This window comes from Dromiciops gliroides, chromosome 2, assembly GCF_019393635.1.
Source record: "Dromiciops gliroides isolate mDroGli1 chromosome 2, mDroGli1.pri, whole genome shotgun sequence".
NCBI lineage: Eukaryota > Metazoa > Chordata > Mammalia > Microbiotheria > Microbiotheriidae > Dromiciops > Dromiciops gliroides.
In genome coordinates this window covers 31,845,660-31,873,216 of record NC_057862.1, presented here as the reverse complement: position 1 = coordinate 31,873,216, position 27,557 = coordinate 31,845,660, and the positions used below count along the sequence as shown (strand labels likewise).

General features: G+C 45.0%; 1 protein-coding gene across 1 annotated transcript in view; it reads right to left on the bottom strand.

Moving 5' to 3' along the window:
* Nucleotides 1-10,700: 10,700 nt before the first annotated feature.
* The window catches only part of SUPV3L1 (Suv3 like RNA helicase), a 30,232-nt gene continuing 13,375 nt past the window's right edge, over nt 10,701-27,557 (bottom strand). Inside the window, exons 5-15 of the mRNA XM_043985943.1 lie at nt 26,596-26,764; nt 21,704-21,815; nt 20,823-20,900; nt 20,483-20,574; nt 19,727-19,907; nt 19,033-19,126; nt 18,238-18,457; nt 16,746-16,826; nt 16,217-16,393; nt 15,833-15,981; nt 10,701-14,679 (exon numbers count right to left, since the gene is read on the bottom strand). Coding sequence (XP_043841878.1) covers nt 14,259-14,679; nt 15,833-15,981; nt 16,217-16,393; nt 16,746-16,826; nt 18,238-18,457; nt 19,033-19,126; nt 19,727-19,907; nt 20,483-20,574; nt 20,823-20,900; nt 21,704-21,815; nt 26,596-26,764 — 1,774 coding nt within the window. The 3' untranslated portion in view covers nt 10,701-14,258. The remainder of the gene's footprint in view (nt 14,680-15,832; nt 15,982-16,216; nt 16,394-16,745; nt 16,827-18,237; nt 18,458-19,032; nt 19,127-19,726; nt 19,908-20,482; nt 20,575-20,822; nt 20,901-21,703; nt 21,816-26,595; nt 26,765-27,557) is intronic.

The following is a 27,557-nucleotide window of genomic DNA, read 5'->3' as shown; positions in this document are numbered from 1 at the left end:
TTCACTGCTCTCCTGGCCTGTAAGCAACCACAAGCACTGTTTTCTGCCCCAGAACTGTAACCAGGGACCCTGCTCCTGTTTAGTGCTCCTCCTCACCCTGGGACTATGACTCAAATCTACGTACGGGCAATTAACAGAGTCCTGCACCCAGGGACAGCTAACGGTCATTTGTAATCTCCTGATTGATTATCCAACCCCCTTACTGTCTGTGAACTGAGAGCCTGTACCATTTGTGGCCTGCTGTTGGCTTGCTAGACATGGTGTGCACTGGACTGTTCTTCCCTTACACCAGTGAGACAGACCCTTCCTGATGACCTTCTAAGATCCTATTGTCAGTTTCACTGCTCCAGTATTCATTTTTTTTTTAAGCAAGAAACATTTATTTTTTCCAGTTCCATGTAAGGGTAGTTTTCAACATTCATTTTCATAAGATTTAGAGTTCCAAATTTTTCTCCCTCCCTTTTCTCCCCCCTCCACAAGATCACAATCAGGTTATATATGTACAATCCACAAGTGTTTTTATCAGTTCTTTCTATACGGGTGCATAGTAAGCTTCCTCATTAGTTCCTTGGGATTGTTTTGGATCAGTGCACTGCTGAGAGTAGTTAAGTCATTCACAATTGCTCATTGAACAATACTGCTGTCACTGGGCACAATGTCCTCCCAGCTCTGCTCACTTCACTATACATTGATGTTCATTAGTCTTTCAAGGTTTTTCTGGGATCATCCTGTTTGTCATTTCCTGTAGCACAAGACCATTCCACCACAATCATATAGCACAGATTCTTCCATCATTCCTCAAGTGATGGACATTCCCTTGATTCTCAATTCTTAGCCTCCACCAAGAGTTGCTATAAATATTTCTTGTACAATTTCCCCCCCTTTTCTCTTTTTCATGATTACTATTGTTAACTGTTTCCCTTCCATCCTATTCCCTTCCCCATGATATTTATTCTCTTATCCATCTTCTTTCATCCTATCCCTCTTCAAAAGGGATTTGCTTCTGTCTGTCCCCTCCCCCACTCTGCCCTTCCTTCTTTTACCCTACTCTCTTTATCCCCTTCCCCTCCTATTTTCCTTCAGGGTTAGAGAGATTACTCCAACCAATTGAGTGTGTACATTATTCTCTCCTTGAGCCAATTCTAATGAGATTGAGGTCTTTGAGCCAATTCTGATGAGTGTTAGGCTCATTTACTGCCCAGATTAAATAGATTACTACACCCAGTTGGGTGTGTGTGTGTTAGTCCCTCCTTGAGGCAGCTCTGATGAGTTTAGGGTCTTTGAGCCTTTTCTGATGAGTGTAAAATTAATTTACTGCCCTGTTCCTCTCCCATCTCTTCCCCAACTCCATAAGCTTTTTCCTGTTACTTTCATGTAGGATTTCACTTCTGCCCTTCCCCTTCCCCCAGTGAATTCCCTTCACCCCTCAATTTAACCCTAAAGATGTCATCACCTAGCTAAGTGACACAGTGGACAAATCATCACCCCTGGACCCAGGGGGATCCCAGCCAAGACCCGGCCTCAGACACAAAAGACATTCACCCACTGTACGACCCCAGGTATGTCCCCCAGCTCCAATTTTTTATGGTTCTCTAGGGTCTTGTATTTGAAAGTCAAATTTGCCATTCAGTTCAGGTCTTTTCATCACAAATGTCTGAAAGTCTTCTTTTCCATTAAAGTCCCATTTTTCCCTCTGAAAGATTATGATGAGTTTTGCTGGATATATTATTCTTGGTTGTAATCTCAATTCCTTTGCCCTCTGGAATATCCTATTCCATGCCCTCTGGTCCTTTAATGTAGAAGCTGCTAGATCTTGTGCAATCCTGACTGGGGCTCCACAGTACTTGAATTCTTTCTTTTTGGCAGCTTGCAATATTTTCTCCTTGACCTGAGAGCTCTGGAATTTGGCTATAATATTCCTGGGAGTTTTCCTTTTGGGATCTCTTTCTGGAGGTGATTGGTGAATTCTTTCAATTTCTATTTTAGCTTCTTCTTCTAGAATTTCAGGGCAATTTTCCCTGAGAATATCTTAGAAGATGATGTCTAAGCTCTTTCCTTGATCATGGTTTTCAGGTAGACCAATAATTTAAAAGTGATCTCTCCTGGACCTATTTTCTAGGTCAGCAGTTTTCCCCAGAAGATATTTCACATTGCCTTCTTTTTTTTATTCATTTGGATTTGCTTTATTGTGTCTTGGTTTCCCATAAAGTCACTGGCTTCCATTTGTTCAATCCTCATTCTTAGGCAATTATTTTCATCAGAGAGCCTTTCCTTTTGGCTTTTCAAGCTGTTGATTTTTTTCTCATGTCTTTCCTGCATCATCCTCATTTCTCTTTCCATTTTTTCCTCTACCTCTCTAACTTTATCTTCAAAGTCCTTTTTGAGCGCCTCTATGGCCTGAGACCAATTCATATTTTTCTTGGAAGCTTTAGATATAGGGGCCCTGATGTTGATATCTTCCTCTGAGGGTGCACCTTGGTCTTCCTTGTTACTGAAGAAACTTTCTATGGTCTTCACTTTTCTGTCTGCTCATCTTGCCGTTCTTTTACTTGACTTTTAGTTCCTTAAAGTGGGGCACTGTTTACAGGCTGCAGTATCCCAAGCTTAAGAAGTCCCAGGTGGTATGATTTAAGGAGGATCAGGTTTTTCACTCCCCTGGCCTGTTCCCTGATGTGTAGATGACCCCAGACCAACTCGATAATCAGCCAGCTTTGTGTGTTGTGGTTGTCAGCTCCAATGGGCCTGCGCCCCTCCCCTACCTGGGCCACTGCTACCCAAGCCCACCTCCTGGTTCCCAGCAGGGGTGAAAAACCCAAGTTCTGCCTCAGCACCAGCATAGACCTCTGTTGTCTCCCCCCTGCCAAGGGCTCAGCCCTCTCACCAGACTGTGAGCTTAGTTCCAGACAACACTGGCGCTTCAGCTGATTCAGAGGCTCTGGGGGGTCTCCTTCTCTGGTGAGGACTTCCTGAGACTGGATCTCTGTCAGGGTGACTGTGGGGTTGGGCTCGACTCCTGTATCAGCACAGCAGCTCACAGCTGAGCAATCATGTCATGAGTTCAAGAGCTCACTGTCTTTCCTCTGCCATCTTTCCAGCATTCATTTTGAGGCATTATTTTAAAATTGTTTGGAGGGGAATTTGGGAGAGGTCAGGTGAGCCTTTATTCCACCATTGTGGCTCCATTCCTCTCCCTGTATTTTAATAACCTCATTTCAATCAACAGGGTTTCCCAGGACTGGAGGAACACCATTCTCAGCTTCTTAAACCTTGACCAAATACTTCCCCAAATCAGGATTTCATTGCACTGTCTTGTGGGAGGAGATCCGCCCCCCCATTCCACTTCCTCTGGGCTTCCAGACACCCAGATCTCTGAACCTGCTCCAGCAGCTCCATTTGCTTTTCCACAGAAGCTCTCCCTTCATTACAAAATGAATGCTTTGGTGAGTGGGTCTCAAGCATCTGCCTCTTTAGAAGCCAGTCAGTCGCCTGGAGTGACAACAAACTTGGTCAATCAAGGCAAACACGGTTAGGGGCAGACTTTCCAAGCTGAAGGACCAGGCACTTCTTGGTGTGAAAAAAAATGGATGAACTAACTTGGGGTGTGGGAGGTGAGTTCCAAACAGGCTTGTCCCGAGAGTGTTGCCTTTCAACTCTAGACCTGATGCGGGTATAAACTTCTGGAGGGCAGGATCATGTTTTGTCTTATATCCTCAGCACCTGACACAGGGCCTGAATAAGTGGCTGTTTTTGTTTGCTTTTCAAGCACTTGGTGAGCAGCTCTGAGCGGCAAGATTAATGGACGAGGATGCTGGGAGCAACAGGACAAGAAACTTTAGCTCCCAAGAAAGCGGGGAGGGAGGGAAGGGAACAAACAAACAAATATTAAATAATAAATATTAAGCACCAACTCTGTGCCAGGCACTGTGCTAAGTGCTTTACCAATATCCCATCTGATCCTAGTAATACCCCTAGGAAGTAGATGCTATTATCCTCATTTTACAGTTAAGGACACTGAGGCAGAGGTTGTAACTTGCCCATGTAACATAGCTAGGAAGTGTCTAAGGTTGGCTTTGAACTCATCTTCCTGGCTGAAGCCACCCAGCTGCTAATTACTACTAGGTTGGCTCCATGCAATGATAGGATGGAGTAGGAAAGGTCCTGCCTAGAGATTATCTACTCTAATCCCTTTGTTAAGGGCTAAAATTCTAGCTAAACTGTCTAAAATATCTAATGAGTGGTCGCCAATAAATTATAAGCTTTAGCAAGAGTTAGATTTTTAAGCATTTATTAAGGAGAATAAGAATTTGGTAAAGAGAGAGAGAAAGGCCTAGATTCCTATCTATTAAAGGGAGAGCACATTTCTAGCTCCCTTCTCCGCCAGAGTCCAGAGGAAAGAGCCCCAGAGTCAGCGCCAGTCTCTTCCTTCCTCCTCCCACTAGTCCACGTCACTTCCTCCCGCCAAAGAAAAGACTCCTGGTCTTGCCCTCAAAGACCTTCGCTTCATGGGCAGAACTCTTCTACAGTAAGTATCCAGCAGGTGGCATCATTCCAATCGTTACACCTTCATTCTATTTTTTTTAAAGTGAGGCAATTGGGGTTAAGTGACTTGCCCAGGGTCACACAGCTAGTAAGTGTCAAGTGTCTGAAGCCGGATTTGAACTCAGGTCCTCCTGACTCCAGCGCCGGTGCTCTATCCACTGCACCACCTAGCTGCCCCCATTCTATTTTTTAAAATTAAAATTTATAACTTTAAATCCAGCAAAATTTTATTCTGTCCTTCACCCCTCCACCACTGGGAAAGAAGGAAACTGGGGTAAGTGATTTGCCCAGGGTCACACAGCTAGTGTCTAAGACCAAATTTGAATTCAGGTCCTCCTGACTTCAGGGCCAGTTGTTCTATCCACTGCAGCACCTACCTGCCCTCCCATTACCATTTCTTATACCAAAATAAGAATCCTTATAATCCCCTCATTTTAAAGTTGAGGAAGCAGAGAGTGAGAAAAAACAGGTGAACTGTCTTGTCTATGGTCAAATACAGAGTACATAGGGCTGGGGTTTGAAACCTACTCTCCAGATGCAAAATCTCATGTCTCTTCCGCTGTACTAAGTTCCCTACACCAGGGATCATTTTCTCACCACTCTGGCTCACCAAGAAACCCATGTTTGGGCATTGAAATAAGCTGAAAAGCACAAGAAATTGACACTCCAGTCAATTTGCCATTTCACAATATTTGAGAAGCAACAAAAGGTATACCACATCAAATGCTGGACCTGGAAATGGGGGGACCTGGATTCAAATCCTACCCCTTATAAGGCACACACTCCATGTAAGCCCACAAGCAAGTAACTCACCCTCTGAGTCTCAGCTTCCTCATCGGTAAAACGACTGCATTACATCTGTAGTCTGCCTACTTCACCGGGCTGTGATGACAATATATGTGAACTGCTTTGCAAACCTTGTAGCATACAAATGTTTGCTTAGCACCATGCAGTTAGGAAACCACAGAATGCATCTCTCTGTTCTTTCCCTTTCTAGGCAGTGACAGGTCAAGGATTTCTTTAAACCATCCAGATTCTTTTTTTTTTTTTTAAAGTGACGCAATTGGGGTTAAGTGACTTGCCCAGGGTCACACAGCTAGTAAGTGTTAAGTGTCTGAGGCCGGATTTGAACTCAGGTCCTCCTGACTCCAGGGCCGGTGCTTTATCCACTGCGCCATCCAGCTGCCCTTCTCTCATCCATTTTTATAGGAGCCACGAGATCTCCCCCATCACATAAACCAAATTGTGGGGTGCCTCACTTGTAACTGAAGAGAAAAAAAAAATGAACTCCCATGAGAGTCTGCTTAAAAACTTCCAAAGTTTTCCCAGGAGTTACCGTGGTGTCTCTATGGCAACAGGAATCAAATTAGGCAGAAATGTTCATCTCAGTAAGTTCCCAAAGACTTCTTGGCAGGGTGTCTCACCATAGGCCCCCTCCTAGCCCAAGAGCTACTGATGAATGCTTAGCCAGTGGCTAAACAGAGCTCCCATCTTGCTCATTTTCCAGTCAGACATTCCAGGAGGTCAATCAGTGGACAGTCCACGTAGCAAATCTACTATCCATGCATGGCTGGCATATTTCTGTGCATGTTGAGTTCACCGAAATTCAATTCTACCCAAATCCTGACATGTAAAAGGCATATGTAAGACCATAAAAAATAACGATTTCAGGAAAAGCATTGAAAAATTGACTGATGCAATGTGAAGTAAGAAGAGTCAGGAAATTAACCTACATTATAATGACAACAATGTAACTGGAAAGAACCACCAGGTGATTATTAAAACTGAAGGTTATAGCAGGGTAACTAGGGGGCACAGTGGATAAAGCACCGGCCCTGGATTTAGGACCCAAGTTCAAATCTGGCCTCAAGACACTTGACACTTACTAGTTGTGTGACCCTGGGCAAGTCACTTAACCCTCATTGCCCTGCAAAAAAACATCCCCAAAAAGAGAAAAAGACCTATTTGTACAAAAATATTATAACATTTCTTTTTGTGGTGGCTAAGAATTGGAAATCAAAGGAAAACCCACCAATTGGGGAATGGTTAAACAAGCTGTGGTCTATGATGGTGATGGAATATTATTGTGCTATAAGAAATGACAAGTTAAAAAAGTTGTAGGGTTTTCTTAGTAAAAGGCCTGAGGTTATCTCCAGACCTGAGAACAGGCTAGGTGAGATTAAAGCCTGCCACACCTCAACCCAAAACACCTGGGACCCTCTGAAGCTGAGAACAGGAGAGGAGCCAAGAAGCAGCCCCCCCCCAACCCCCCCAGTGGAGAGTTTAAAATCAAATGAAAGCGAGGCCAGGCAGACTGAGAAGAAGCCCAACCATCCCCCAGGCCGAGCTGTTGCTTGAACAGTGTGTCCTGGAAGCAGCACACTTAAAGGAGTTAAAAGACGAGAAATAGTAAGCCAGGATGAGCAGGCAAAGAAAGACCATCGAAAACTTCTTTGGGGGTAAGGTAGACCACAATACAACCTCAGAAGAAGATAATAACAGGGTCAAAGCTCCAACATCCAAAGCTTCCAAGAAAAATATGAACTGGTCTCAGTCCATGGAAGCTCTCAAAAGGGACTTTGAAGAGAAAGTAGGAGAAATAGAAAGAAGATGTAGAGAAAAGGAGGAAAGAATGGAAAGGGAAATGAGAGTGATGCAGGAGTCATAAGAAAAAAGTCAACAGTTTGAAAAGCCAAATGGAAAAGGAGATTAAAAAACTGTCTGATGAAAATAACTGCCTAAGAATTAGGATTGAACAAATGGAAGCTAGTGACTTTATGAGAAACCAAGACACAGTAAAGCAAATCCAATTGAATGAAAAAATAGAGGGCAGTGTGAAATATCTCCTTGGAAAAACAGCTGACCTAGAAAATAAATCTAGGAGAGATAATTTGAAAATCATTGGACTACCCGAAAACCATGACCAAAACAAATGCTTAGACACCATCCTCCAAGAGATTGTGAGGGAAAATTGCCCTGATATTCTAGAAGCAGAAGCTAAAACAGAAATTGAAAGAATCTACCAATCACCTCCTGAAAGAGATCCCAAAAGGAAAACTTCCAGGAATATTATAACCAAAGTCTAGAATTCCCAGGTCAAGGAGAAAATACTGCAAGCAGCTAAAAAAAGGAATTCAAAATACTATGGAGCTCCAATAAGGATAAAGCAAGATCTAGCATCTTCTACATTAAAGGACCGAAGGGCATGGACTATGTTATTCCCAGAGGGCAAAGGAACTGGGACTTCAGCCAAAAATCACGTACCCAGCAAAGCAGTGTAATTTTTCAAAGGCAAAAATGGGATTTCAATGAGAAAGAGGTTTTTCAAGAATTTGTGATGAAAAGACCTGAACTGAATAGAAAATTTGACTTTCAAATACAAGATCCTGGAGAAGCATAAAAAGGTAAACAGGAAAAAGACTTCATGAGGGATATTAAAAGATCAAACTGTTTACATTCCTACATGGGAAGATAATACTTTGAAATCATTAGAACTATCTCAATAAGAAATTCAGGGGCAGCTGGTTGGTGCAGTGGATGGAGCGCCGGCCTTGGACTCAGGAGAACCTGGGTTCAGGTGTGACCTTGGACACTTGATAATTGATGGCTGTGTGACCTTGGGCAAGTCGCTTGGCCCTGGTTGCCTCACTAAAAAACAAAACAAAAATTCTTCACAAGAAATTCACAGAAGATAGGGCTGAACTGAATATGAAGGGATGATATCTGTAAAGCATTTGTTTTGTTCTTTGTAGGGCAGACGGGGAGGGGTGTCTTATGTCTGGGGCTGGATTTGGGCTTGGGGGGCCTCCTGGGTCCAGGGCTGGTGCTTTGTCCACTGTGCCACCTAGTTAATCCATGATGACATCATTAAAATAGAGTTGAGATGTAGGAGGAATAAACTGCGGGAGGGAGAAGGGGAGAGATGGTCTGGAGAGAGGGATTTCACATGAAGGAAACAAGAAGAAAGCTTATGGAGAAGAGTAGAAGAGGGGACAGGAGTTGGGGAGTGAGTGAACCTTAATATCATCAGAATTTGCTCAAAGAAGGACTAACATACATACTCAATTAGGTATAGTAATATACTTTTCCCTGGGGGGGTGGGGGGGGAGGAGAAAAGGTGGGGGGGGGGGGAAGGGAAGGAGGAAAGGGCAGATTGGGGGAGAGAGCAGTAAAAAGCAAAACACTTTCAAGGAAGATGAAGATGTTCTGCATTACTGCACCAGTATGACATACTGAATTGCTTGATCTCATAGGGAGGGTTGAGGAGGGAGGGAGGAAGAAAAACTTAGAACACAGAATTAGCTCAGGGACCCTGATCTCATTGGAGTGGGCTCATGGAGGAATAGCTTTCATACCCAATTGGGAGGAGCAATCTATATAACCCTGCAGGAAAACAGGAGGGGAAGAGAAGGAAGGAAGGGTGAAAAAAGGGAGTGCAGAGCAAGGGAGAGGATAGTCAGAAGTAAGGCACCTCTGAGGAGGAATGTCACAGGAAGGGAGTGGGATGGAGGGAAATAGTTATGATGATTGACTATAATGGCAAAATGTATGGTACCTACTTTGCTGGGCTTTTGTGAAGAAGATTCTCTGTCAAGCTTAGGATACTATATAGAGGTGGTGATGAACAGGATGCTATGGGGAAAACCTGGAGAGACCTACATGAGCTGAAGCAGAGTGAAATGTACTGTATACATATATAACAGTGGGGGATGATCTGCTGGGAAGCATGTGGTTGTTTTCAGCAAGGCAATGATCCAATGTAACCCTGAGGGACTTAGGAAGATTGCAGCCCATCTGCAGAGAAAGAACTGATAGTATCTGAAAACAGATAGAAACACATTTGAAAAAAATTTTTTTTTCATTTCCTCTTTGACAATTCCTTAATCTGAAGTTTTAGGTTTTTTTTACTTTCTCTCACAACTAGCTAATATGGGAATTTTTCCATGACTACTCATGTATAACTTATTTTTAATTGATTGAGCTCTTGTGGGTGGGGGGTATGGGAATGGAGGGGGGAAGAGAAGTTGGAACACAAAAGTTTTTAAAAACTTGATGTTAAAATTTTGTTTTTACATATATTTTGGAAAATAAAATTCTATTCAGAATTTTAAAAAAATTGTGAAAAAAATGATGAGCAGGATAATTTCAGAAAGACCTGGAAAGAATTATATGAACTGATGTATACTGAAGTGAACAGAACCAAGAGAAAGCTGTGCAGAGACAGCAATATTGTTTGATGAACTGTGAAAGACTTAGCTATTTTCAGCACTACAATGATTCAAGACAATCCCAAAGGACCACTATCCACCTCCAAAGAAAGAACTGAACACAAAGTGAAGCATGCTATTTTTAACTTTCATTTTTTTATTAAAGTTTTCTTATACAAAATGACTAATATGGTAATATTTTGTATAACAGCACATGTATAACCTATATCTGATTGCTTATGGCCTCAGGGAGGAGGAAGGGAAGGATGGATAGAATCTGGAACTCAAAACTTTAAATATTATTCAATATATTTAAATTTTTTTATCTTTTTTTTTAAATAAAAATATCCTATATTAAAAAACTACAAGTGGGGAAATTTAAAAAACCCCAACCTGAACTCATTAACATCTTTTTGTTGGATTACAAGACCTCCAAGGTCCCATACAGCCCAAATAATTTGAATTAAACAGACACTTTCACAATGATTGTATATGATCCTAACTGATGTTTTAGAAAGTTAACAGAGCACTGATCAGAGGGTTTGGGAAGCTGCATGGTTTAAATCTCAGCCCTTTCACTAATTCTACTTGTGCCTTGAGCAACTCCATTCTCCTGTCTGAGCTTTAGTTTCATCAACTATAAAATGAGAAGGATCTGACTAGATGAGGGACCCCCAACCTGGAATGAGAAGTTTAAGACAAGGTAGGAGGCATTTTGAATTATTCAGAACTGATTTCCAATCAATGAAGTTACAAAAATTTTGGGTATACTTTTTTTTTTTGTCCCCTGGGGCAATGGGGATTAATTGACTTGCCCAGGGTCCCACAGCTAGTGTCAAGTGTCTGAGGCCGGACTTGAACTCAGGTCCTCCTGAATCCAGAGCTGTGCTTTATCCACTGTGCTACCTAGCTGCCCCTGGATATACTTTTTTTTTTTTGGTGGGGCAACGGGGGTTAAGTGACTTGCCCAGGGTCATACAGCCAGTAAGTGTCAAGTGTCTGAGGCCAGATTTGAACTCAGGAACTCCTGAATCCAGGGTCAGTGCTTTATCCACTGCACCACCTAGCCGCCCCCCCGGATATACTCTTAAATCACGTCCCAGTCATTTTTGAAAAATTTCCTATTTTATTTCTTATTTGCTGTATAATTTATTTTTCCTATTGAATAGGAGGTGCAGGAAAGTTTGCTGAAAAGACACAAGGACCAAAAAATCTTTGGACTCCTGCATGTAATGACTTCTGAGGTCCTTTCTTGCTCCCACGTACTTATGAAAAGGGCCAGTGTCACAGTGATTATGCAACAAAGGAAAAATGCACTGTCACAGCTGAGAAGGCCCTTAGAGACAGGCTAACCAGCTTTGATATTTTATAATCGTGACACATTCTGTTAGATGCTTAGAAGTACAGTTCAAACAGATCATCTTTCATCCCAGCCAGGGTACTTTTGCTCCAAAAAACCAATAGTGGCACTAGTGGGAGATGCTAGGAATTACTCCAGTCTGATTTTCCTTAAAAGTATCTGGCTTGGGGCAGCTAGATGGCGCAGTGGATAGAGCACCGGCCCTGGAGTCAGGAGTACCTGAGTTCAAATCCAGCCTCAGACACTTAACACTTACTAGCTGTGTGACCCTGGGCAAGTCACTTAACCCCAATTGCCTCACTAAAAAAAAAGAAATTAAAAAAAAAAGTATCTGGCTTGAAATTATTTGCCTGCTTTACAACAATTAATGATTTATGAACAGCTACTTCTGAAGTTGTGAAACCAAACAGACATCTTAAGTCTGCATCACTTACCAGCTCTTAGGAAATAGAAATGGGTATTATTCCTTAACAAGTCTTGATCTGAAGGATAAAGGTGGGAGGCCGACATACAAACACATCACAGAAGATCAACACTCCATGTATTTGTGACTCAGGAGCCAGGCTAGGTGTGGAAAGAGCCTAAGTTTTCTTTGTGCGTTTCTAAGCATTTCTGAGACAGAAACCTGCAGAAGATCCAGACTACAGGCGTTGTCATTCCTAACAAGCACAGATCTATGCAGCCAAACGATGCCAGAGAAAGGGGCCTGTGCTCTGGTCTCAGGTTTATCCAACTGAATCTAACAATTATCCAGAGAGCACTTCGGCGTCCTTTGGAACCTGTGGAAAGAGCAGGCACAAAATCCCCATAGCAGGCTGCCCTTGTAGAACATGACAAATCTATCTTGAACAAATCAGAGACCACAATGTTGGGGAACAAAAAAGAAAAAAAAAAGCAGGGTTAAAAAGGGATACAGCATTTTAATTTGAATTAAATAAATATACATCAACTTTCACAGTCGAGTGTGTGTATACAGATATACATACACACATATAGCAATGTGGTGACTGGCATAATATATATAAAACCCCTTATATATATATTACCCACACATTAAGTTTGATGTGATTAGTAGAATCACTTGTTTTCCTTTGGCTCCTTTTAAAGGGTGTGGCCTACTTTCCAACCAACATAACCCCCTTCCCCCCAGACTTGGCTGAAGGAGAACTTCACACATAAAACTTATGCAGCTCAGCGTATACAATGATTAGCAAGCAAGTTTCTTTCTAAAAGACAAGTGTGGCTATTACAGGCCCTCTCAAGCTCTCGGGCTGGGAAGCAGCCCCCAGCCCATCTTTCCCCCTCACCTACTTCAGCAAACTCCTGATCTAGGGAGTGGTTCCCTCTCCGTGACTCAAAGACCACAGAGGGACTAACTATTCCTCTGAGGGTTTTGGCCACTTGCCCTCCCTCACGGCCCCCTCCAACTCACAGCCTTATCACTGGCTTCACAGAATGAGGGGAAGAGGGCTGGGAGAGCCCTCATTTCACAGGTACATTCATCACAATGGAGAAGTGCAATAGGGTCAGTTCTATGGGTTGGTGGGTTAAGCCCATTCTAGAGGGGTTTTTTTGGGTCTGGTTTTTGTGGGGCAATGAGGGTTAAGTGACTTGCCCAGGGTCACACAACTAGTAAGTGTCAAGTGTCTGAGGCCGGATTTGAACTCAGTCCTCCTGAATCCAGGGCCGGTGCTTTATCCACTGCACCACCTGGCTGCCCCTCTAGAGGTTTTTCAGAGAGGAAGAACATGACTTTCTATTCTGTTCTAAAGCATGGAAAAGCCAGATGAACTCTAGAGGGTAGGAGAGCCACACCCTTCCACATGCTTCAGCCTCATGAAGAGGTGCATTCAACCCTGAGCTCCTCAGAAGGCAAAGGTTAGAAGACTGAAGATTGTCATCTCAGTTACATGGTCTATCACCATCCGGGATGAACGCTTATCAATGAACTCTGTACTAGGGAACGGCCTCCAAATGAAGGGAACAGCATCCACCCTAACCAAGGTTGCTTTGGTTCTGGGGCACGTGGGGTCTGACTAGAGCGGACTAGAGCGGCACTTAGCCCGTCCCCAATTCAGAGGGCAACTGACAGGGAGGCCTGAGAGCCAGGAAGGGCTAGGCCACAGAACTCACCGAGTTCAAATTCCTCACAGACACTGAAGTTCAGAAAGGCGGGCAAGTGGTTCACGGACACAAGGAACAAATAACCCAAAGCAGACATTAAGCAGCTAATCGGAATCCAAATTCAGTCCTTTCTACCAATGCATCAGGTGAAAGCTTGACCCAGGGACTGGGGGTCTACCCTGCATCAGCTCTGACTTTAACTAGGGAGGAACCCAAGTTTTCTCGGATCCCCAAGAGTCAACAGTGAGAATTCTATTCATTTCATTCTAGAGCATTCAAAGCGTGGTCTGAAAAGCTGCAGAGAAGTGGGACAAGAGGCCCAGGAATCAATCTTTCAAGAATCAATGTGATGGGTGGACTTAAGGCCTGACCTATTACTACGGCTCCAGGGCTCATTAGTTATAGAAATGATGCTTTCCAGTGCTTCAACAGCCGAATCATTCATGAATTAGAAAACTGCAAATGAAAACAACTCTGAGCTCCGCCCTCACACCCTTCAGACCAGCAAAGGAAAAGGACAACAATTGGAAGGGCTTGGAAGGGCGGCAGAAAGCAGGCCCACTAATGCACTGCCGGTGGAGACTCAGTGGAAAACTGGAGCTCTGGTCTCAAGCCACAGAACGGCGCATACCCTCTGACCCAGCCAAACCCAAAACGACCAGGATCCATAGGTAATATTCATAGCAGCTCTTTGTAGTAGCAAAAACTGCACAATAAGGGAGTGCCCATCAATTGGGGAATGGACCATCACTGTGCTGGAAGAGAGGACCCAAAGGGAAGGTCTGTGCGACAGTCTACAGAGAGAGCCAATGACACACAGACCACACCATTCGGTTACTTAGGACAGATCTTGTGATCCCAGACAATGTGGGGTGAGGGGCCTGAAGCACCAGCCCCTGCCAGCAGGTGCCCCCAAGATCTGGGCACACAGCTGGGGGCCCATGCCGCAGGGGAGAGCAGCCAGGATCGAGAGCGAACCAGAAGAAGGCTTTCCAAACAGAAGCCACTTTTATTTTGTAACTGAAAACCTAAGGAGCGTTGGGGTCCTTCTTCTTCCTCCTCGTCCTCCCTGAGGGGTCGTCGTACTCTGCCCCAGCCCGCTCCTCCGCCTGCTGCTTTAACCACTCCTTCCTCAGCTGCTTCAGCATGTGTGGTGTGATCCGCCCTTGCCGCACCAGCTTTGAGGCTAGAGACTTTGAAGCCAGACTCTCCGCCACAATGGCATCTGTGGCTTTGGCCCCTGTTGCTTCCCGCAAGCTGGGCTTCACAGCCCTGAGCAGCTGGTCCTGTTTCCCTGCTGGGGAACTGTCCAAGTTCAACATCCGCTGGGACTCAGACATGCGAATCAGCCTGGTGATGCTGTGCACACCCTTCTGGATGATGTCATCCAGCTCTTTCTGGAGGTCGCGGACGAGGTTAGCATCAGGAAACATGTCTGCAAACCGGTAGCTGAAAGAGAAGAGGCATCACACTGGGGTCCCAACACCGGGGTCAGCCATAACGACCGGGGTCAATGCCTTCTGGGCCCCAGGGCTGCTATCTGCCGTATGGACAAGGCTGAGCTCTGTCTCCAGGGAGTCTCTGGACCCCACTAATGGGGATCAAATGGTGGAGTGCCCTCAAAGAGACTGCCCCAGGACAGCAGCAACCCAAGAAATTCACAGGGCAGCATGCTGGGCTCAGCAGCATCCTGCGCTCTAGACAAAAGGCCTGTGACGGTCAGCTCTGCACATGCTAAGTTCTGGCTCTCCCTGAGGCCTGTGGCTGAGGGTTCCAGGGGGCCAGTACGTGAGACATTTCCCCCAACACTTCATGGGGCACGAGGCAGTTCCTTCCCCAAAGCCCCGTGAGGTCCACAGTACAAGTATCAGGACCTCAATCAATCAACATCTACTACTTTTTTTTTTTTTGGTGAGGCAATCGGGGTTAAGTGACTTGCCCAGGGTCACACAGCTGGTAAGTGTCAAGTGTCTGAGGCCAGATTTGAACTCAGGTCCTCCTGAATCCAGGGCCAGTGCTCTATCCACTGAGCCACCTAGCTGCCCCCAGCATCTACTTCTTAGCCACCAGACCCAGAGCTCCAGCTTCTCCTCAAGTTGCCGAGCTCCTAACTAGAGTTAGTTAAAAATGGTTTTACAGGGGAGGAGCCTAAGGCTAAGCTAGCAGTCAATGCCTGGGTATCCAGTGAAGGGAGCAGTAGGCTCCACATTCCACTGTTATCCCCTGAGAACCCCGGGGCCCCGTGAGAGCTATTGTCCTGACCCTGCCGTCACTTCCTCCCCTGTGGTCACAGCAATCAGCCTGTGCAGCCTCATTGGCCTCAAGAGCCAGGGCCTGCTGCTCAAAAGGCCCCTCTCCAGGCACCTGGACACAGGCTGACAAAAGGCCCAGGTGTGGCCCGGCTGCCGTTGGCCCTCTGAGCTCATGTGACCAGGTCTCATGGGACCAGCGCTTGGCCTGGCTGGTCCTCAGGTACCTCGTACATAAAGCAGGAATAATGAATGGCACTTGTACAATCACTGTCACCCCCAAAGCATGACAGAACATTTCTAGAAGTTCTCCAATTTGCCCCAAACCGGAAGCACACCTGCCGGGCGGTTACCTTAGCCACAGGTAGAGATCCAGAACATCATGAATGGCTTCCAGTTCCACGAGGTCCTTGATGTTTTTCGGTGGCTGTAAGGGCCACCTGGTGTAGCGGCGTAACCAGGAGAATGTCAGAGGCTCATTCCGGCTGTACTGCCTTGCAAACTAGGAGCGCCAAGACGGGGGTCAGGGGGGTGGAGGCCGAGCACAAGGCCTCGCTCCTGGGGAGCGCCCTGCCCACTCACGCCCCCACCCCTCCGCCCCGCCTTGCCAGTCCTGACCGGGCGGGAAGCCAATTGATGCACTTAAGGTCCTGGTCCATTTCATCTCTTCCCCGACAGTCTGTGCTCTAAGGGCCCTCAAGGAGGCCTGAGGAGCCCAGGGCAGGGAGGACACTCACCTGTAACAGGGACGAGCAGACAAATGGCAGCTTCTTGTTGATGGGGGCCGTGCAGAACACGTACCTCACCCGCAGGCTCAGGGGGATATGCTGGATGAGGTCTGCCGAGAACTTGAAATCATCCAGGTTGCAGACAAAATACTGCCCGTCGACTTGGGAGAAGTCCACAAAGATATCCTGAGAGGGGACAGAGGACACGACACGACATCAAGGTAAGCGCCATCCAGGCAGTGACAGCGCTGCAGTGTCTAGGCCTACCCAAGCCCCTCACCAGAACCCATCTCTAAGGGTCCTGTCGATGTGGGCTCTCTGCCCCCAGATATCCTAATAGAATGTAGGCCCGCAGTACCAGGAGATTAGTGAGAAAAAACCAGAACCCCACAGTGCTATCAGTCAGAACTTCCAAACCAGGAGCACTAGAAAAAGGTATGGAATGAATTAAAACCCCAGGCCCCCAAACACACTCGTGATGAGAACCATTTTATTAAGACAGAACACAAAGAAAGATGCCCAATCAGCTTCTACTTACTATAAGATTGGCGAGGGTCGTATCTGGGAGATGGTATGCGAACATTTCAATCTGGTCAGCGGTAGGATGAAGGCCAGCTGCCTTCAGGGAGGGTTAAAAGGGGAGAATTAATAAATGAACCAAAGAATGTAAGAAACCTCAAACCTCTTCTAGTCACCTGATAAAAACATGCAGAAATGAATTCGAGATTTCACATTCAGAGTCAAAACTGACTCCAAACGGACCCCAACATCACATAAATTGCAGTGATTTGTCCACTGTTTTTCTTTATTTTCCACCATTTACGAGATGTGATTTTTTTGAACGTAACGTAAATTCACAATAAAAAATAAAGGAGTTATTAAATACTGAAGCTCCTTCGTGACTTCTGGCCCATCCTGTACTAGAAATGATTTGGTTAAATAAGAGTAAAGTGATTTGGGGGTCACTTTCCATATTTCTAAGGTCTCTCCCACTCTGGCAGACTTCCAGAAAATGAGTTCTACAAGTTTCCCTATTAGCAACCTCTTTAGCCCTTCACTTGACCCACAGGGCCAAGTAATGCCCACTGATAAGTATATGGTAAAATAAGCAGGCAAAAATGGAAAACAGCAGGGATGGGAGAGTCTGAAGAGGGACATCAAGGGTAAGGAGGAGGAGAACCATTACATAACAGAAAGATCTCTGGCTCTGTGAGCCACGTCACGTGGCCATCTCTTCTCTGGGCCTCAGTTTCCCTGACTGTAACATAAGGAGGTGGGACTGGCTGGCCTCCGCGGTCCCTTCCTATGCACCTGTGACTCAGTGGCTCGGCAGGTTGCCCAATGAGCAGTGGGGTAGGAGGTGGGTGGCCCTGTGGCAAGAGCTTTGCCCACCTTGGCCTTAAACCAGCAGGACGTAAAGCCTGCATTTCTAGACGATGGCTTTTACCCGGGGAATTCCGTACCCTTACAAAGTGCAGCGAGAGCTTGTTTATCCACCACCACCACTAATGAACATGAATGACACGTCCTAGCCAAGGGAACATCCCGGCATCACCGACATGCCACAAAACCCCAAAATGGCTTCTATCTCTGACATGTTTTCATCAAACGTCCCAACATCAAGCCCGCTCCCTTAGTGACATGAAGTCCATCCTAATGACTTCAGAGAGACCCGGGGGAAGGGCACTGACCTCGGCTGCCCCTTCTCAAGGTATCGCTGCGAGCAGCTTCTAGGACCCTCCACAGTCCTGTCTTCCTACTTCCTACCTCCAACTGCCCCAAACTCCAGCCTCAGCATCTCCCTTTTCTCCCACAGGCCTGTGAGGTATGCACTGCTAAGTGTCATCAGTACATTTAACACAAGGAAACTGAGGCCTGTCCAGGGTCACACAGCTAGGCTCCCTCTTTCCCATGCTGGAGGGTCTATCTCTGAAGAGCTGCAGGACACAGGCTCCCTGTCTCCAGAACCCAGAGGCCCAGCGAGGCTGAGCAGGGCAGTGAGGACGAAGCATGTGCTCAGGCCAACTCACCTCTATGGGCTCCACTGGCTTACTCAGAATCTCCTTCAGTAATTTCAAGTCTTCTGGGTACATGGTAGTAACCTCCCCTTCCTTAAACTTGGAGCTGAATCTGCCAGCTCTGCCCGCGATCTGCAGAGCCTGTGAGGTGCTGATCGGCTCCATTTCCTTTTCCCCCTTCTCATTGATACTGGGCTTTATGAGAGAGTTAAAAATAATTCTTTTTATGCTCCTGCAACAAAGTCAAATAAGAGAGATCACAGAGTACTCTCAACAGCTCAACATTTACAAAATGAGAACACCAGGAAGATGGAGACCCGAGGACATTTCTCCCTTTCCTTCCCTCCCAAGGTGCATCCTCGGAATAACTAGACTGTGAGTTGCTCCTGACAATGAGGCTGCTGGCCAGACTAATTGTACAGCCTCGGAATTCCCACTTATGCCACCCCCATGAGGCAGGAGTGCATTGATGCCCCAAGTGAACGTTCATAAAGTGCACACAGCTCCCATGATATCAGGGTCCAATAAATAAATGTCAACCAACTGACCCAAAATAAGGGAGGTGACTTTCCCACAGGCCCCCATAGGTCAGTAGTAGCTGAGGAGTGGCCTCTTTAACAGTACAGATCCACCATTGTCTACGTGCCGGCCCAAGAGTCAGTAACAAGCCAGACAACCTCAGGTCTACACATCCAGCTCCCCGCAGAGGACCTGCCACAGTGTGACTTGCCTAAGGCCCAGGACAGCTACAGAGTCCATGGAAGGCCCCCCCCCCCCCCCCCCCCCCGTTCAGAACCAAGCACTTACAAATTCAGCCCCATGCCAATTGCATCTGTAGCCACCAGGATTTTACACGGATCATCGGGATCATTAAACTTTTTCGCCTGGGCAAGCTTTGTCCCTAGAACAGCACACCAGTCACAAGACAGGATTGTCTCGGGCCTCCCAGAGGACTGAGCGTCATCGTCTGCCTCAGACACTTCTCTTGCTGCTCCCCCCAGATTCCTTCCTTTCCCCTGCCACCACCACAACCTGCCATGGCCCTGACCCTTTCCCTGCCTGTCCCAAAGCCCGGGCTCTCTTTTATTCCTGCTTCTTTGGACCCCTGAACAATCCTAAGGAAAATCTTGGAGGGCTCACACCAGATAAAAAAAAGTCACCCCATATTTGAATTTCTTTTTTTTTTTGGCGGGGCAATGAAGGCTAAGTGACTTTCCCAGGATCACACAGCTAGTAGGTATCTAGTGTCTTGAGGCCAGATTTGAACTCAGGTCCTCCTGAATCCAGGGCTGGTGCTTTATTCACTATGCCACCTAGCTGCCCCAAAGGGCATTTCTATAATCTATCATGAAAATACATATGTGCCAAGAGCTTCAGCTCCTTCCCACAGAGAGGCACCACCTCCCAACCCCCACCATGGGGCCTAAGCCAGCCCCCTCCCCACTACCCAAGACACAAGGATGAGGTCCTTATGCCTCATGATGACGAGAACCGGTCTTACCAGGGGGAAGGCTGCCGTATATAACAGCCGACTCCAAGCCCCGAATCTCAATCTGACGACTCACAGAGTAAATGTCATTCTTGCTAAAACAGACAATGCAGTCCCCAGGCCGAAGGTTATCTAAAGACTCAAGAGCGTGATTCAACACGGTGATGGGAGTAAGTCTCTCATAGGTCCGAACCTGGCATCAAGATGGGAAAAACAGTGAAGCCATGCACATCTCTCTTCAACTGAGCTTACGACAATAACAAAAAGCCGAGGAGGCCCATGCAGAACGGCTAAAAGGTGCCAGGTGCTGTTTTTCTTTTCACTTAACGCCGATGTGACATAAACTTGAACAAGCACTCCCCCCTCTTAGGATGCAAGGCCCCAGTTCAATGGAAAACAGAACCACAGAATCTCAGGGGTACCTGAGACCATCCCATCAGCCCCTAACGCTCTCACACATCCCAGAGGAGAGGGAGGCCCAGGCAGGGCTACAGAAGGATGACCCTCAAAGCTGGTAATGCAGGGCTGATTCTAGTAACGGCGCTCTGGCCAAGACACCAGATTGGATGGTTCCCACCGCCCCACCCCCACCCCTGGGACTGAGCAAGAGGGTAGTAGGAAGGGTGGCACCAAGATAGAGGGCACAAAGACAGGATTGAAAGCCAGGCCTTCCCGTTGGCTCTATCCACTCAGGCACACTGCCTCTGCTCCAACTTGTGCTAATATGAAAAGCCAGCACATGGAAGGAGAACAGATCAGACTCTGTACCTCCACTTCCTCTCCCGTGGTGTACATCAGCTCTGTCACAATATCAATAGCAGCAGCTTCTCCACACAAATGGATTTCTTCTGCACAGAGCCCTGGCAGGGTAAAAGAAAAGGAAAACTGGAACATGAACACAAGAAAACCACCCACATGACCGGGGTCCCCTGAAGATGAGGAGGGGGAAGGAGAGGAGGGAGAAGGAGAGGAGGGAGAGGGAGAGGGAGAGGAGGGGAAAAGGAGACTGGGAGGAGGGGGAGAAGAGGGGCAGCGGCAGCAGCATCCAGGCCACTCAGCCCCAGCCCCAATGCCACAAGACACAATGGGAGAACGCTGAAATACCAACCCAGGAGCGCTCTCGTCCAGGCCCACCCTCTAGCTGGATCTTTAATCATCTGAATTTCATCAATCACGGCCACTTCATCTGAAAACAAGAAGCCGCGGTCAGGGCCCAGCAGAGCAGAGTGAAACACCATCACGTACCAAGGACAAGCTGCCCCCTGTGCTCAGGAAGCCTGCAGCAAACACCCCCTTTTCTCGGTTTTTTTTTGGGGGTTTTTTTTGGGGGGGGGAATTTCTCCCTCGATTTTTGTTCTTTGGGGGTGGGAGGGTTCACCCCTAACTGACCCGCAGGAACTTGAAGCCTGCCTGCAAGGCCCCTCTCTGCTGTCTCCAGGCTGGGTGACCCCCATGGTTCAGGGTGTTAGGGGGATGATCCCACATAACACGAGGCTGTGTCCCCAGCCCAGCGGGCAGGGCAGCCTTCAGAGCAGGCCTTGGGCCCCCGCTCATCCAGCAGGGCCCAGTCCTTGCTCCCTGCCCCCTCCCTCCAGGCTTCCCAGCTTCCTAGTTGGGGCATCTCCCTCAAGCTCTTCCCACAAGCTCCCCAGAAATACCTTCTCCCTTTAATCAGCAATCTGGCTGTGGGGCATTTTAAGGACAACAAAGTACTTTCCTCAGGAATCCTGTGGTAGGTTTCTAAGTGCTATCACCCCCAACAGGTAGATAAATAAACTGAGGCTTGGAGACAAGCATGTGCCAGGGCCAGGACTCAGGCCAGATGCCCAATGCAGAGACCTCCCACCTCACCACTGGGCCTCAATCCCAGTACAGACTGGAGGGGGACAAGTCAAAATGACCCTCTGCCCCGATGGCTCTACAGCCAAATGAGAGAAGCCTAAGGCTGGATGCAGAGGCTCCCAGTAAGTCAGACTCATCCACACGTACAAGGGGACGTGACGCTACACATCTCAACAGTGCAAGCGACATGGGCAGCTGGTTTTCCATCGGGGTCTGTGATCACTCGTTCTTCCCCCGTCACCAAGTCACAACACACACCCTAGGGTAATGAAAGAAAACGAATTTCTACTTGGAAAACAGCAGCAGGCTAAAAAAAAAAAACAACCCAATCACCAGACAAATAAGTATTTTTCTCTAACATGGCCAGATTTACTCAAACATCAACAACATGTAGCTGTGAAAACACTGGCTGAGCCAGGTAGGGCCTAGAATGGATTTCCAAACAGAGCACCCCAAGGTGGAAAGAATGAAAAGAGGCTGGAGCAGAATATATTATGCCTCAGCTAAAGTAAAAAAGGCAGGGGTAGCAATCCTTATCTCAGACAAAGTGCAGGCAAAAATAGATCTCATTAAAAGAGATAAGGAAGGAAATTACATCTTACTTAAAGGTACTATAGATAATGAAGTAATATCAATATTGAATATGTATGCGCCAAGTGGTATAGCATCCAAGTTCTTAGAGGAGAAGTTAAATGAGTTACAAGAGGAATTAGATAGTAATACTATACTAGTGGGGGATCTGAATCTCCCCCTCTCAGAATTAGATAAATCTAGCCAAAAAATAAATAAGAAAGAAGTTAAAGAGGTGAATAGATTACTAGAAAAGTTAGACATGATAGGTGTCTGGAGAAAATTGAATGGGGATAGAAAGGAATATACCTTTTTCTCAGCAGTACATGACACATTTTCAAAAATTGACCATGTATTAGGGTACAAAAACATCATAGTCAAATGTAGAAAGGCAGAAATAGTAAATGCATCCTTCTCAGATCATGATGCAATAAAAATTACATGTAAGAAAGAGCCAGGGAAAAGTAGAATGAAAATCAATTGGAAACTAAATAATTTCATTCTAAAGAATGAATGGGCCAAACAAGAAATCATAGAAACAATCAATAACTTTATCCAAGAGAATGACAATAATGAGACAACATACCAAAATCTATGGGATGCAGCCAAAGCAGTGCTTAGGGGAAAATTTATAGCTCTAAATGCTTACATGAATAAGAAAGAGAAAGAGGAGATTAATGAATTGGGCATGCAACTTAAAAAGCTAGAAAAAGAACAAATTAGAAATCCCCAATTAGACACTAAATTAGAGATCCTGAAAATTAAAGGAGAAATCAATAAGATTGAAAGCAAAAAAACTATAGAATTAATCAATAAAACTAAGAGCTGGTTTTATGACAAAACCAATAAAATAGATAAAATATTGGTTAATTTGATTAAAAAAAAGAAAGAAGAAAACCAAATTACCAGTATCAAAAATGAAAAGGGTGATGTTACCACCAATGAAGTGGAAATTAAAGCAATAATTAGGAAATATTTTGCCCAACTGTATGCCAATAAATTTGACAATCTAAATGAAATGGATGAATATTTACAAAAATACAAACTGCCCAGGTTAACTGAAGAGGAAATAAAATCCTTAAATAAACCCATATTAGAAAAAGAAATTGAACATGCTATTAATGAACTCCCTAAGAAAAATCCCCAGGGCCAGATGGGTTTACGGGTGAATTTTACCAAACATTTAAAGAACAATTAATTCCAATATTATACAAATTATTTGGAAAAATAGGTGAAGAAGGAGTTCTACCAAATTCGTTTTATGACACAAATATGGTGGTGATACCAAAACCAGGCAAAGCAAAAACAGAGAAAGAAAATTATAGACCAATTTCCCTAATGAATATTGATGCTAAAATCTTAAATAAGATATTAGCAAGGAGATTACAGCAAGTGATCACCAGGATAATACACTATGACCAGGTGGGATTTATACCAGGAATGCAGGGCTGGTTCAACATTAGGAAAACTATTAACATAATCAACCACATCAATAAGAAAACCAACCAAAATCATATGATTATCTCAATAGATGCAGAGAAAGCTTTTGACAAAATACAGCACCCATTCCTAATAAAAACACTAGAGAGTTTAGGAATAGGGGGAGCTTTCCTTAGAATAATAAACAGTATCTACCTAAAGCCATCAGCAAGTATTATATGCAATGGAGATAAATTAGAGGCCTTCCCAATAAGATCAGGGGTGAAACAGGGATGTCCATTATCACCCCTATTATTTAATATTGTTCTAGAAATGTTAGCTTTAGCAATCAGAGAAGAGAAAGGAATTAAAGGAATTAGAATAGGCAAGGAGGAAACAAAACTATCACTCTTTGCAGATGATATGATGGTATACTTAAAGAATCCTAGAGAATCAAGTCAAAAATTACTTGAAACAATTAACAACTTTAGCAAAGTAGCAGGATATAAAATAAATCCACATAAATCATCAGCATTTCTATACATGACCAACAAAGTCCAGCAGCAAGAGATAGAAAGAGAAATTCCATTTAAAGTAACGGTAGGTAATATAAAATACTTGGGAGTCTACTTGCCAAGACAAACCCAGGAACTCTATGAACACAACTACCAAACACTCTTCACACAAATCAAATCAGATCTAAATAATTGGAAAGATATCAATTGCTCATGGATAGGCAGAGCTAATATAGTAAAAATGACAATACTGCCTAAATTAATCTACTTATTCAGTGCCATACCAATCAGGCTACCTAAAAATTATTTTATACAGCTAGAAAAAATAATAACAAAATTCATCTGGAAAAATAAAAAATCAAGAATATCCAGGGAAATAATGAAAAAAAATTCACAGGAAGGTGGGTTAGCGGTACCAAACCTGGAGCTTTACTATAAAGCGGCAGTCATCAAAACTATCTGGTACTGGCTAAAAAATAAAGTGGTGGATCAATGGAATAGGCTAGGCTCAGGAAATGCAGTAGTAAATGACACTAGTAATGTAGTGTTTGATAAACCCAAAGACTCCAGCTTCTGGGATAGGAACTCAGTATTTGACAAAAACTGCTGGGAAAACTGGAAGATAGTATGGCAGAAATTAGGCTTAGACCAGCATCTTACACCTTATACTAAAATAAGGTCAAAATGGATACATGATTTAGACATAAGAGGTGATACCATAGGTAAATTAGGAGAGAAAGGAATAGTGTACCTATCAGATCTTTGGAAAGGAGAACAGTTTTTGACCAAACATGAGATAGAGTATATTATAAAATGTAAAGTGGATGATTTTGATTATATTAAATTAAAAAATTTTTGTACAAACAGAAGCAATGCATCCAAAATTGGAAGGGAGGCAGAAAGCTGGGAAACAATTTTTGAGGCCAGTGCTTCTGATAAAGGCCTCATCTCTAAAATATATAGGGAATTAAATCAAATTTATAAGAATCCAAGTCATTCCCCAATTGAGAAATGGTCAAAGGATATGAACAGGCAGTTTTCTGATGAAGAAACCAAAGCTATCTATTCCCATATGAAAAAATGCTCTAAATCTCTAATGATTAGAGAGATGCAAATTAAAACAACTCTGAGGTACCACCTGACACCTATCAGATTGGCTAAAATGACAAAAAAGGAAGATAATAAATGTTGGAGAGGCTGTGGGAAAATTGGAACACTAATCCATTGTTGGTGGAGCTGTGAGCTGATCCAACCATTCTGGAGAGCAATTTGGAATTATGCCCAAAGGGCGATAAAGCTGTGCATACCCTTTGACCCAGCAATCCCACTTTTAGGTCTTTTGCCCAAAGAAATCATGGAAGGGGGAAATGGACCCACATGTACAAAAATATTTATAGCTGCTCTTTACGTGGTAGCAAGGAATTGGAAGTTGAGGGGGTGCCCATCAATTGGGGAATGGCTGGACAAGTTGTGGTATATGAATACAATGGAATACTATTGTGCTGTAAGAAATGATGAGCAGGAAGAGTTCAGAGAAACCTGGAGGGTCTTACGTGAGCTGATGATGAGTGAGATGAGCAGAACCAGAAGAACATTGTACACAGTATCATCAACATTGAGTGTTGACCTACTGTGATGGACTATATTCTTCTCACCAATGCAATGGTACAGAAGAGTTCCAGGGAACTCATGATAGAAGAGGATCTCCAAATCCAAGAAAAAAAAAGAAAGAAAGAAAGAACTGTGGAGTATAGATGCTGATTGAACCATATTATTTCTTTTGTTTTGGGTGCTGTTGTTTTTTTTTTCTATTTTGAGGTTTTGCATCACTACTCTGATTCTTTCTCTTGTAACAGGATTAATGCAGAAATAGGATTAATGTTATTTTGTGTATATATATATGTGTGTGTGTATATATATATATCTATATGTATATGTATAGAGATATATAGATATAACCTATATCAGATTACCTGCTGTCTAGGGGAGGGGGGAGGGAAGGGAGGGAGGGAGAAAAATCTGAAATTGTAAAGCTTGTATAAACAAAAGTTGAGAACTATCTTTACATGTAACGGAAAAAATAAAATATCTCATTAAAAAAAAAAAAAGAAAAAAAGAATGAAAAGAGCTCAGACGCACATTAAAAATGGCCTCCCAGGGCGGCAGCTAGGTGGCGCAGTGGATAGAGCACCAGCCCTGGAGTCAGGAGTACCTGAGTTCAAATCCAGCCTCAGACACTTAACACTTACTAGCTGTGTGACCCTGGGCAAGTCACTTAACCCCAATTGCTTCACTTAAAAAAAAAAATGGCCTCCCACCGACCAGTGACCCCACCTCTTTCAGAACCACATCATAAGGAGGGCTTATGTGGGGAGCCAGGGCCAACACAGGGAGGCCCACAAACCTGCTAAAGTCCATCCATCCAACTCAGGCAGTGAAAAATGGTGGCTGGGGAAGGGCCTCCTTCCCTCCTTTTACAAAGTGCCAATGCCCACCCCCCCAAGGGTATCTAACAACAGCTGGTGACATACTGACAGCATCATTACTCTTTGCAAAGATCTCATGGGCCAGCAGCTTTAGAGGGCCACAGTAGACACCAGACTTGGCTGCCAAGTAGCTCTGGATGGCGTGGTAAGTCTTCCCGCTGTTGGTAGGGCCGGCATGGAACACGATCTTCCGTCGAATTGATCTGGCTTCTGGGTACCTAAGGAGGAAGGAAAGCAGTTTAGTCACAGCTGCTTCTGACCCCAGCCTGGCAACTGAGACTGTGACCTGGGAGACTCTGAACATCTGCCAGGCAGCCTCTTTGGGAAATGGGACTGTCACGATCCCAGGCACAAATCAGAACAAAAACAGGTTTATTTCCTGGCTTCTAGTCAAGACCCAATCTACTAACCAGCAGTTAAACGTGTATTAAGGTGCTGCAGATACAAAACACACACACACACACACACACACACACACACACTCTAACAGGGGAGACAACACAGGCTCACACATGCACTCTCGATCTCTCTCAGTGACTGAGGGAGGCCCTCAGGGGGCCAAGGCCCCTTTGGACCCATGATTTCAGCCTCCACCTGCTGGCTCCCTGTGGTCCTGCATGTTCTCTTTGTGCAGCCAGGGCTATGTCCATTGCTCCCTGCCATGCCCTTCTCTAAACCTTTGCACCTGCTGCCTTTCCTGCCTGGTACGGTCTCTCTCATCACTGCCGTTTAAAATCTTTTTGAGAAAAGGACAAATCTGTTGTTCCCTCTTTTACCAAACTGTTTTATTCCTCACTTCTCCCCAGAGAGAATTTCACTTTAATCCTCTCAGTACAATTCCCTAAGTGATGGACAGCACCTCATAAATACCCAGAAAAGGGACTGCAACAGGTACTGGGGAGAATATCGAATTTAGACCCGATGCATCCCCCTCCCTCAATGGGCCTCACAGCCCAGGAGGGGAGAAAACAGACAACAATAACCTGAGTGTATCATGCTATTTTGTTTGGA